The following is a 12,491-nucleotide window of genomic DNA, read 5'->3' as shown; positions in this document are numbered from 1 at the left end:
ATTGTACTTTTTGATCATGGCTAGGTCACGAGTGACTTGGTCCTGAAAGTTTTGCATGAGTGTATCCAATGTGTTACTGTGCTGTTAGATCGTATCATTCGTTTCCAAGACAACATTCTTTCTGAGCCTCTTCCCTGTGATACGGTAGAAACTTGGGATGGTAACAAAATGTAACAACTTGTTAAGACTCACAAAAATTCTTGGTCACTGAATAATTTTCGATGAATTGAGCACATTCTGTGATAATGGTAGAAGCTCAAGACGGTACAGAGCACAATAGCTTACTAAGACTCACAAAAGTTCTTGGTTTCCGAATAATTTTTGATAAAATGGGCACATTCACGGGTCTGCTGAGAAATCTTTCCAAGGATAGCATGCATTGACAAGATTTGGCCCAGCATCTCATCTTGCATTATGAAGCTGTAAACTTCACCTAACTTCTTGAGAAGTTCATGTACTGCTTTGTTGTGATTCACTTGTGCTAGAATAATCTGTACAAATGATTGTTGAGTAACAGTGGGAGATAGGAAGAGAGAAAATGAAAACATACTTTGGCTAAGACCGTGTTCCATCACTCGAAGTGACGCGAATGCAAGGTTGCATTGTGCCTTTGGCAGGTTGATGAAAAATTCTCTGCTGGATAGATTGTCCATTAAGAAATCATGGAAAGATGCACAAAGGAGTCAGATTGGAGAACAGAGGAGAGGTTGGGTGGCGGGCATCATGGGTGAAGCAGGTTGGTTGTCATTCTGAGAAGATGTAGTGCTTGATGAAGTAGTCGGATAGAGAGATGTCCAGAATAGCCTGAGGAACAAAAGTGAGCAAAAAAAATGGTCAAAATGTGTGGATGTGGCGGAATGGGAAGTGGTGCTCCACTACTCAGTCTTGGGGCAGGGAGCTGATTCAGCACACCAAAAGGCTTGGTTTGTAAGCATAATCTTACCAATCCAGTGAGTTGTTTTCTCAGCAAATTTAGTCTTTGTTTGTTGATGGTACTTGTCTACCAGCAGGCTGAAATAGAACGGCTTCGCCAAACAGAGGTGCACTATTCTTAGCAACAATAGATTATTGTATAGGCGATCTCTGTAAGATAGTATACAATCAATCTAGACTAAAAGAATACGATTGTTTTCAAAGGCAACTCGTAGGCCTTCACTTTCTTCGTGATCTCACAGTGTTGAGACGATAAGGATGGTTTCTAAAATGTATATAAGGACTCCATTCTCACATAATATATTAAGTTTTTCCCCTTCCATTCTTTTCCCAAACTGTGTGGGAATGTAGGAATTTGAAGTCAGGAGTTTTCCCACTTTCTGTCTCAACACTGTGAGATCACGAAGAAAGTGAAGGCCTACGAGTTGCCTTTGAAAACAATCATATTCTTTTAGTCTAGATTGATTGTATACTATCTTACAGAGATCGCCTATACAATAATCTATTGTTGCTAAGAATAGTGCACCTCTGTTTGGCGAAGCCGTTCTATTTCAGCCTGCTGGTAGACAAGTACCATCAACAAACAAAGACTAAATTTGCTGAGAAAACAACTCACTTGGATTGGTAAGATTATGCTTACAAACCAAGCCTTTTGGTGTGCTGAATCAGCTGCTTACTAAAGTACATGAGTAAAATATTACAAAGCACTGTAAAATATTACAAAGCATGACGAATCATGACAAAACATGATGAGTCATGGAAAGTCCTTACAAATCAGAATATTACCAGTCACATGACATGCTTGCAAACATATGTGAGTGGCTCACTGATGTAATCAAGTGGCTGAATAAACAAACAACAAATGGAAAGAGACAGAAACTACAAATACAACTAAATAAATAGAAACAAAGCTTATGTAAGTGAGAAGCATATCCTTTGTACACTCCTCTACTCATCTCCTTTTACACTGCTATTCATATATGTCATGGCATAAACTCCATACCATGCATGACAGCAGTGGATATTCACAGTATCTTTCTATGTCCACCCTTCTGGCTGGTGTCAAAGCCAGTCAATTCCATCAAGGTCACTTCAACGCTAACCAAGATAACTATCTCGAGGTATGCGACAAATTCCTCTCCTTGGACCTGTGCCAATACTCTGGTACCCTTGGGTAGGATACCAGGATGCTACCTAGAGGTGGATCTTGTCCATGATATTGAGCTGTATTTCAGATAACGAACGAATGTAGTTGAGACAAATCTGTAATATTTATTCTCATGCATAAGTTGTACAACTCATCACAACGTCCAAGCAGATTACTTGGGTATGTAAGGCATGGCCAAGACCAAGTCCTTCAACTTGTCAAAGTTGGGTGTGCCATATCCAGTGACTACAGATATGATCAGCATGTAGACAGGTCACAACTTCATTGGCCTTCATGAACTCACCAGGATCCCATCCAACAGTGGACTGCATATTATCAATGTGGCTTAAAGGTGTGTGGACATGGCATACATTGAAGCCCTGAGTTCCACACCCTGAATTATTGTCCTTGGTGATATCATTTAATGCCTTATAACCAGTGGAAAATAAGAATGGATTCAGAAAGCCAAGAGGAGGCTTTCCAGCTCTGATGCATGTGTTGTTCAGCATGGACACGAACACAGCGAATGTGGGCGTGGCACAAAATGTACCAAAGGTCCCACCTCCTTGCCTTGATAAATGACAAGAAAATGCTCCACTTGTGATGCCACATCAGGATATGCCTAGAATACGATTTTCATAAGATATCTGTGAGTTTGAGAGTCAACTTACACGTCCGATGCTGGAGAGGGTGAGTCAACTGTGGATAGCATATTCAGCGGTTTGTGATGACTTACAAATTGTAGAGACCTTTGTAGGTGCCGGGGGGCAGCATTGACAAGTACTCTGAGACAGCAGCTTCCTGGTATGTGGGACGAGTACTGCCAGGGTGGTAGAGCTTGGAGGCGATGATGTTGTCCATCATGCTGTATGAGGATGTTCAAGTCAGTGCAAGTCAAGCACAATGGAGCGAACGCACCCTCTGGAATTGCTGATTCTGAAGCAACCAGGAGTAGATCTTCCCTGCCGCCTTCTGTGGATGATGTCTCCGGCTGTGAAAAAAGGTGTATAAATGATGTGAATTGGGGTGTGGACAGCAGGCCTACCATAGTCGAAGTGTGAACTTCTAGTAATCACTTGACAAAAAGCTTGATGGCTTTGAATGCCTGATCACGAACTAACCTGTAGCCATCGACATAAATCAAAGTAATAGAATGATAGCAGTCCAGCTAATCAATAACGGGCACTTCCAAATGCATGTTCATCATTAATAATTCCCATTGCAGATGTGTGGCAGACACCTGTCTGTCTTTCGTGCCACTCACCACTCAGAACCTCTTAATATGCACTCTCAGTCATCCCTCCCACTTCCTCAATGGATGGAAACCATACTCCTTGGAAGACTGACTGGGAGTGGTTGAAACCACATTCAGACCTACATTCAGTAGAGGAGAGAGAAGGGAGGGTAGCCAGTTGAGATGCAGGGACTTCCATCTTTATAGCTTAGTATGCATTATTTCTAATTAATTTACAGTCTCTCCCGGCTTCAAAGAATGGGTTATTACGCAAGCTTTGTTGCATGGTGATGAAACGCTCCGCTTGAAGCACTCAACAGTCTCCCATCCCTGAACGCACAGTTGCAAATTCCAGCCCACAGGACATCCTACCCATTCATTTAACAAAGGTTTGTACAATCTCAACTCTGAGTGTTCTTTGTGTGTCACGATTGGTACTCATCGCTTCTGCAAGATCTCACTCAAACCAAATTGTGAGCAGTCCTCCAATTCAGGGATCATAAATGTAAATTCGACCAACAATGTTTGGAATATTCTCACCCATCTCTTTCAATGATACACTGAAGTCTATGCTAAGGCCGAACATCTTGACCCAAAGCTCATGAACCCAAGAATCGCCGATGCTGCAAAAGGTCTGCAGGCATTGACCAGGTCCCAACAATAGTCCAAGATATTTCTTGCACAAAGGTGAACAGATTGGTGAAACAGATGTCAATGGAATTGGTGACAAAAGTAAAGGGATGCGAACCTGGATGCTCCCTGGCCCTGATTGTATCACTGGATCTTCGTGTTGACTTTTAAAACGATTGAAGAGAATGTCTTCTTGTCAGCTAGTGATTTCCGTAGTTGGTTACTGCCTATGATACAAGGATGGAGAATTTTGTACTCTCTGCTATCTTGTTGAGTAACTGCCTGCGTCGTACTGGCATACCTTGTTTATCTCCACCTGCCCTGTTTTGACTAGCAGACCACATCGACTGATAATATTGGGGCCCTTGTTCCTGCTGCGGAGGGCACCACAGATTCTGCGCAGCTTGCTCTTCCTCGAGCATGAGACATTGAGCAAGTTACTCATCTAGGTCAGGCTGAGTAGGCTCACACCACTCCGGCAGCGGCAGCGGCTGGGAGATATAACAGGAGCCAACAAACAATGTATCAATTGCAAGAACCTGGTCACTGTTGACACTCTGAAGTACAGATGATCTGCATGTCATTCAGCACATTTGACTTGACAGAGCATTGTCTACACACAATAGGGAGTTGTCAAAATCTAGGAACATGGCGCGCAGGCTCGTGATGCGTAGATCCACATCAGCATCAAGAGGACACTGTGGGAGGCTCGGGGTGTCTTCGGCCTGAGTAATACCAGGGGGTTGGGTGAAAGAGCAATCATTTCACCAGCTTCTGGTGATTGGGATAGCAAAGGAGCTACTGCAAAGACAGGTGGAGGAAGTTGTTGGTTTTCATATATTTCTGATGGTGAAGGAGGAAGCTGATGCAAGTTCTCTGATTCTGAAGGCGGTGATGATGAAGCAGGGTTTGCTATATCCAGCGTGTCTGTTTGTCCAATAGTCACAGATATATGACCAAAGTTGCTCACCTTGAGGCTGGCCACGAATAACTTCGCCCTTATTTGTCTGGGTCATCATTGTAAGAATCGTCTGCACATGTGACCCTGGAGGTCGGTTTTATAGGATGAGTGCTGCTCACACCTCTGCCAAAAATATGGTTGCTGAAGATGTCGCACTCAATGTAGTGGTGAAGTTGTTTGAGACAGATGCTGATACCGATAGCAATGCACTGGATGACGGCACAGATATTTTGAGTGTGAGCTCAACTGCACACATTGCCAGGACAAAGTTCTTTTGCACTGTATTAATGTTCAGAAATTGTGGGGGCACAAATAAAACAATGATGAGTAATACATACAAGTGCTATATTTACTAAGTGGAATCTTGCATGACTGTGTGAGTCCACAAGTCTAAGACAAAGAATAGCGGGTGATGCAGAATTACCAGTAGGACTTACCCACTGATGGATTTTATCAATGGCAATTTTATCCTGTAATGAGTGTGAAAAGCAACAACTTGAAGAAAACACAAGACGAGCGCCCAAGGCAGCTCTGGTCGTTTCATCAATTTGATCACCCAGCTTCCTGATGTCATGCTTCATCCCAGTATTGTCCCGCTTCAGCCCAGAATTGTCCTGCCTCAGCTCTTCGATGTCGTCCTGCAGCCCAGCATTTACCCGTTTCAGCTCTTCAACATCATGCTTCATTTACCCACCTCAGCTCGGCAATGTCACGCCCAAATCTTTCCTCCATCGCCTCAAATCTCCGAAGAAGGGTGTTGTTGTCAGCTGAGAATACATTAATCTGATGGCAACAAATTTACAGGCCACAAAACACACATGTAGTTTGACATTACACTTGGCACGACATTTTTCTGAGCCTTAACATCGCTTACTCCATGAATGGCAGATTGAAGAGCATCGACAAATGGCGAGAGCGTCAAGTGATGTCCTTCAGGAGGCTTTGGTTACACGACCATTGTTGGATTACCCTTCAGATTGCATATGATGGTATTATCGTCCTTTGGAGCTAATCAAATGTTAGAATATGTATCCATCGTAAATACATGGGTAATAAGTGCAGCGATGACATACCTGGGTAAAAATCTGCACAATCAAGGTCTAAGGAGACACGCGGCATACCAGGAAGTATATTCAAGTGATCCTTGATTGCCACCATTCCCTCCTCCTATTAGCTCTGGCAACAGTAAAACTACCTGGTAAGTCTATAGATTTCTGCAACCTCACCTCTGCATAAGAGTATGACAACTTGCTTGTGATCAGAAGGCATCGTGTAGATGGTAAGTAGCAAGATGGTCAGAATTTGCCAGGGGGCAGTTGATCAAGGTCCTTTTTGAGTCTCTTTGAAAGTTTGCAGGCTGATTCAGATTTTGTTGAAGACAACATTATTTTGTCCTCCACACTGGATCGTCACTCACCATCTCTCATGTCCAACAGCCAATGGGTATAAGAATGGATCGGTGGTTTGGATGTCCTTCTTTTTCAAGAGTTGTTATTTACCTGAGCCCGAATTATCATTCACAGGACATTAATCCACTTGAAAACTTGAAATACTTCATTTGATTTGGCTCCATGCAGTGCCAACCTGTCACACAGTCCGCTCTACTGCTCTAAAACTTCATCTGTTAACCTTGAGAAGCTCACATGCGCGCTTTGCAGACTGCGAGACAAATATAAATGGTTAGCTCAACACTACAGTAAGCAGGGAAGGATACATATTATTATTCTCAGAGTCACTCAAGGACGTTTCTAGCGTACTCACGAGATCCGTGTGAGCAGCCAAATCACTCTCACAGTGAGATAGCTGTTTGTTGAGTGTTTTGATCATCACCTCCTGTCCATTGATATACTTTGCTTGGTCCTCGAGCTTGGCAGCGATGGCCTTGGAGTCCACTCGAGGGCCGCTTGGTGCAAGTACGGAGATGACTGACGCAGCAGAAGAGTTGGTAGAGTCTTTCAAAGATATTGAGTAGATAAACTGAACTGGGATTCCCGAGTTTTCAGCGCTGGTGGCAGTGGCATGGATGGTGGGGGTGTGGGAGGAGGAAGCTTGTAGGCTATACCATTGATACAAGCAAAAGAGATATTGCGATTAGGTGTTGCCCATGGCATCAAGGTCTCCCGGGCGATTGGTGTGCATGCAATTTGTACTTGCATGTCACACAAAGCAGCCTCCTGCTTATTCTTCTCTACTTGCAAATTATCTTTCTCATTCTTAGCGCACTGAAGGTTCTCTTGCATCTCAGTGATAAGGGAGCAATGTCTGTCTAGCTCGTCAATCAATGACTTGCGCTTGGATGCTTCCTGGATACACGTGGCCTGTTCTGACCATGTCTTCTCCAGTCCAACCATCAGTTTGGTGACTTGTGCCAGAAGGTCTACTTTGTTTACAGCCAATTTTGTCCCCAAGGATGCCATTGCAGTCATCTGTTTGGACACAGCCAATTCATACTGTGCATGTACTGCCACGAAGTCGCTTGCAGCAGCTGTGTGAGCCTCGAGCTCCTGAACAAGTGTTTCGTAAATTTCGCGCATCATGGTGTGTTCAGCAGAGTGCTTCTTCTGGAGTTCAGTCACTGCCAACTGTGAAAGCTGCCTCTCTGTAAGCACTCCTCATTCACTTTGTTCCTGAACATCCAAGATCACGACTCTTGGAGGTTGTAAGCGTGCTTTTCTTGAGCAGTGACAAGGGAGGCTTGGACTTCGGCGAGTGACATCTGGTGTTCAGATTTGAGATTCGCAATTACCACTGTGTGGGAGGTGAGGACGGTGTGACAATCCTACCGGCGCTAGGTGCGTATGAATGTCATAGGCATATTTTGACTTGCCTAGAAGAAAAGAGTAAGACACTAGTCACCAGCGCTATTCAGCTCCCAAGCTATCTGCTTTGGTACCACCTTTCCCCCATAGCGCGCTACCCCGGTCCGACGTCTAGGTGTTCCGCCCTTCCATGTCCTGCCTATGTCCACCTACCTCCGCTGGTGCGTTATATTTCCTTAAATGTCGCTACTCATCAGTCGCAGGTCTTATTACATGTGTCCTCATGTTCCGCAGCGCTGCATGTTCTATTACCTGTCGCTACATCGTGCCCTCACCAGTGTTGCTACTATACTCGCCTACGCATTCCGAACCCCTATGCAGTATGATAAAATGACCCATCCTACATACAGTACAGTACTTCCCTTCCCCGGACCTTTGCTGGTATTGGAGTCACTTTAGTCGCTATATCTTAGTTTTGGTGCAATTGATTCCGCTCTTGCCAATCTCTCTGATTGCGTGTCGCTTGACTTGCTTCGAGTGCACGTCACTAAAGTTCCTTCATAAGTTTGATTTTCGCAACGTCGGGATCGCTGTCGGTAGTCGAGCTATAATCTAGTCGCTATCAGGCATTCCACTTGCACTATCATACCTTATTCCTCGCTTTCCCTTCTTTTGATTTCTTCTCGCTGTCGCTAGTCGGATGTCGCATAGCGCTATCACATAGGACAACTTGCATAGCGCTACTTACTTATACGCATGTTTCTCTGTCGGAACTCACTTGTCGCTAGTCGCTGATCGCTACAGCACTACTCATTGGTTTTTGGTCTTAGGTCGCTATAGGTTATCAGCCCTTCGCATCATCACTACCCTTGCGTATTTGAAGGGAGTTGCTTCAATAGCAGTCCTCTTGGGTCGAATATTACACTTGTGCCTATTTGGATAAGTAGCACTAGTTTCTAACCAGCCTAGTCGCTATTACTCTTTCACAACGGATCTGTGTTCTTCCTGAGCCTTTGCGGCCACGTCATTGAGTTCAGAGGTATGCGACAGCTTGAGCCGAGCAATCTCTTCCTCATGGCCATGGGTGATTTATAGCAGCGACACTGCATGCTGTTCTGTCAGAACCCAAGTCATGCAACTTCACAACTGTAGCAGGGCAGTGCAGGCGTGCTGCTTTTCGGCTCCTTTTCTTTGATGAGGAGCCATTTACCTAGTGGATCAGTTGCATCTCATATCTTTGATGTTCCAGTAGGATAGACATATGAGATGTTTGCCTATGAATCGTCTCAGCACATGAGACTTTTACATGAAATCATGGATGGGAAGCAAAACAAGCAGGACGAACCATTCTTCTCGAAGCTTCTAATCCAAACCTTACAGGCTCTATATGAGTCTGTATATACCTGTAGTTGGATCTGACTGGGAATAGACCCTTGTATTGGTGAAAGTGCGACAGGTACTACTGCACTGGCCATGTGTCACAGCCTGTGCCTGATCCAGGTTGCGTCATATTATCATTGCAGGCGCTCTGTGCTGGCCATGCAGCACAGCCAGTGCCTGGTTCAGGTTGCATCATATTATCATCACAGGCGCTCTGCACTGTCTATGCAGCGCAGCCAGTGCCTGGTTCCAGTTGCATCATATTATTATCGCAGGCGCTCTGTGCTGGCCATGCAGCACAGCCAGCGCCTGGTTCAAGTTTTGTTAAAAAATGGGAGAGGTTGTTTGAAAGTAGATATTGCAAGTTCATAGTTGAATCATGTTCGCTGCGGGACACGATGTAGATATGGGTGGGAGTCAAATGCTAAGTGTTCGACAATGGAGATGTGAGCCTGAATCAAATGCTAAGTGTTTGACAATGGAAATATGAGTGACACTAAGTGTAATCAAAGCGAGTCACAAGAGTGGCCGGCAAGGTCTGGAGGGCTCCCACGGTCACATGATAAATTTGTCTCCTGGCCCAGGGTTCAAACTTCAAATCCAGGTTTATTCTCAAAGCCATGCTGATCTCCAGATAACCCTCCTAGTCGTCCTCAATGATGGTTCCATCCACTACCCTCGATATGGCTGCAAAGCTTGACCAGACCGCCAAGGGCATCTGCAGTCCAAAGTGGGCTGTTTTACAAAACTTGACAGTTTACAAGGCCACTCCAGTTGCATCTACAACTGGCTCAAAGGTAAATGCTGACTGTGCTCCACCCATGGCTTGGCCCGCTCCATTCAGTGTGAGATCTCACAAAGGAAGGTGGGTACTCCGTCGATGATCATTATGTCATACTCATTTTATGGAGCATACATTCAAAAACTTGACACTTCAACTGGTGCTTCTCTCAAGCTCACGGTCCTCAACCCCACCGGTGATGTCTAGACAATGGTTGCAGGCAGTGGTTCATCCGTCGTCTACAGCGGCGCCATCGCAGCAGCAGGTATCACACACAAACTTGCCAACTATGGTATATACTCTGGTGTCCCAAGCGAGGGCCAGACTTTCCAATACACCAAGACCATCTGTATGTATCCCATCAGTTCAATCTAATGATACTCATCTACATCTAGTCGACCTGCTCGCCTGTCCACCTCCCCGTCTGGATGGCAAGGTCCTCATCATGGGTGGTGGTATCACACACTTCACTAATGTAGCCGCAACCTTCAAGTGCATCATCCGCGCCCTTACATCCTACAAATCTCGAGTGGTTTATTCTCCAAGGATGTTTGTGGGTGCGTCAGAGTAAGCGAACATCGGATGAACAGCTACTAGTTGCCACTGGCTGGCTGCCTCAACAAACACGCATACACATGCAATGTAGCTGCGATCATTAAAGAAGCCAGCCTCGACGACCTTCTTTTGGATCCAGAGGTGAGTTCACAGACATGTCTCATTCATTTCATTCTCATAACTAAATGCGCTCTGCCAGGCCAACAAGTCAACACTCCATGTACGTGACACCTTCATAAAGAGATCTTGTGGTACTGAGCACAGATGCTCTAGGCCTGACGTCCCCCTGCTTATTGGCCACCCCAAGGTTTTTCAATGGAGTCCCACCAGCTTATGTGCGTCATTGCTATCACTTAGATTTTGTTTTGGTGACTTCCGTATTCTCAGTCCTCCGTATGAAGCCATCTCCACTCCTCAGCAGTGCAAGGAAGCACACTTCTCAGGCTTTATTCCAGTGCTCATGCTACATCGCCATCCTCTCCTCTCGACTGGGCTTAAAACATTTTGAAACTGCGCAGGCAAAGCGGTCAGGGCATAGAGTTGCAAGGGCGCAGCCCTGTAGTTGTTGAAGCTCCATATGCGAAGGGAGAACCTGTCAGTTATTTCTCCTTCTCGGATGTTCAACTCCACGTAGAGAAATGCTTGCACGAGGGAGAAACACAAAAACATGCTATTGCCCTCGAAGAGCACCACTACAAGGCAGCTCACAGTCTCCCAAGCCCAGCGTCACCCAGCCATCTTTGCAACCACAGGCAGCTGACTCCTTGTTGTCCAGCACACCTGATGCCGGTGATGCTACTGCTGCTCCGACTTCAACAACACCGTTATGCCCAGATGCAACAATAAGACAGCCTGCACTCTAGACTCACTTCTGGCTTTTTATTGGTTGTCTCTCTCCTGAATATACAGATGGTCACCAGTGGATCTTCTGATCCTTCACATGTCACATGCCTTTACATATCTTGACAGACTCTTGTTTATACTCCCTCTGACGTATTTCAAACTGTCCTTTTCGCAATTATGTACTATATGGATACCAAATGTCTCGTCATCTTCATCTACACTGTAGACATCATCACGGCTACACATTCTAACAAGTGAACAATCGTCCGATATCAAAATTCATTAACATCAGTGGTACGGTGTTAAATCAAAAATAGATTAAATGTCATGTCATCCCACCCAAAATATGATCCTGAACTGCATCACCCCTATATATATGCATCACATAATACTAAAGTCTTAGAAAAAAGTACACACTTGATGGTGGTATTTTGTAAATGACATCAAGATGAGTGGAAGGGCATAATATAGGGAACACCACAACTGTTCAAAAGCTGCCAGAATATTCCACAACTGTACTGCAAGTTGCCGGTTGAGTTTTAATTACCATGGGTGTTCCCTATATCATCTGCATTAAATTCGAAATGTTGCTTCTTTCTCACTTTTCCCATACCATGGTGCAATGATACATGTTTGATTTTTGTTACATGTACCATGATGTACACATACTTATGTAGGATATGTGAATATGAATACCTACGGTAGTTGTTCAATATATGTCACGTTGAGTGATGCAGCTCGCGTCCAGTGTCGCAGAATACGAACAATTAAACTGCGCTGTTCACCACATGTCGCCCGCCCAGTGACATGCATTACATAGAAATGTCCGCAACACCATCACTGCCACAATGGCCACAACCTTTGGTAAGCGATCCCAAATTGGTCATCCCTATAAAAACTGAACTTTGTGTTTTGCAGCTCTTCTTTCCACTCCATCACATACTCCATGATAACATTAGGATACAGCTTGTTGCATTAGACAATACTTGAACGCGTCGATTTACAGAACAAGCAAAAGTTTGCGTGGTCCACACAATTGCGTCACAATTTCTCGGTATGTGATCTCGTCACTCTGCTCTATATGAGGTTGATCTTTGTGTTTGCAGGCTTGCTTTTGCCCTAACCACATACTTTACGATACCATTACCAGTAGCTTAAGTTTATTAGAAAGTACATAGTCATTTGATTAAGTCAAGAACAAATGATTAATGATCGTTAACTGAGCTCATGTCCAAACACGCCTCCCCAAGTGAGGAGGAACACAACGC

General features: G+C 44.7%; 2 protein-coding genes across 2 annotated transcripts; both read right to left on the bottom strand.

The window, feature by feature from the left end:
* Window positions 1–2,252: 2,252 nt before the first annotated feature.
* DFJ58DRAFT_673467 (uncharacterized protein) lies at window positions 2,253–2,637 on the bottom strand (the record flags this gene model as incomplete). Its single annotated transcript, XM_041383064.1, has 3 exons — window positions 2,253–2,326; window positions 2,385–2,406; window positions 2,452–2,637. Coding segments are annotated over 3 exons (282 nt in total), but the record flags the coding sequence as incomplete, so codon positions are not given.
* A 3,987-nt stretch (window positions 2,638–6,624) lies between these two features.
* Window positions 6,625–6,873, bottom strand: DFJ58DRAFT_621917 (uncharacterized protein; the record flags this gene model as incomplete). Its single annotated transcript, XM_041381048.1, has 1 exon — window positions 6,625–6,873. A coding segment is annotated over one exon (249 nt), but the record flags the coding sequence as incomplete, so codon positions are not given.
* Window positions 6,874–12,491: the final 5,618 nt, after the last annotated feature.

This window comes from Suillus subalutaceus (assembly GCF_016647625.1).
Source record: "Suillus subalutaceus strain FC151 chromosome Unknown DFJ58scaffold_746, whole genome shotgun sequence".
Classification (NCBI taxonomy): Eukaryota; Fungi; Basidiomycota; class Agaricomycetes; order Boletales; family Suillaceae; genus Suillus; species Suillus subalutaceus.
The sequence above is the reverse complement of the archived record's forward strand: the minus strand, read 5'-3'. Positions and strand labels throughout refer to the sequence as shown.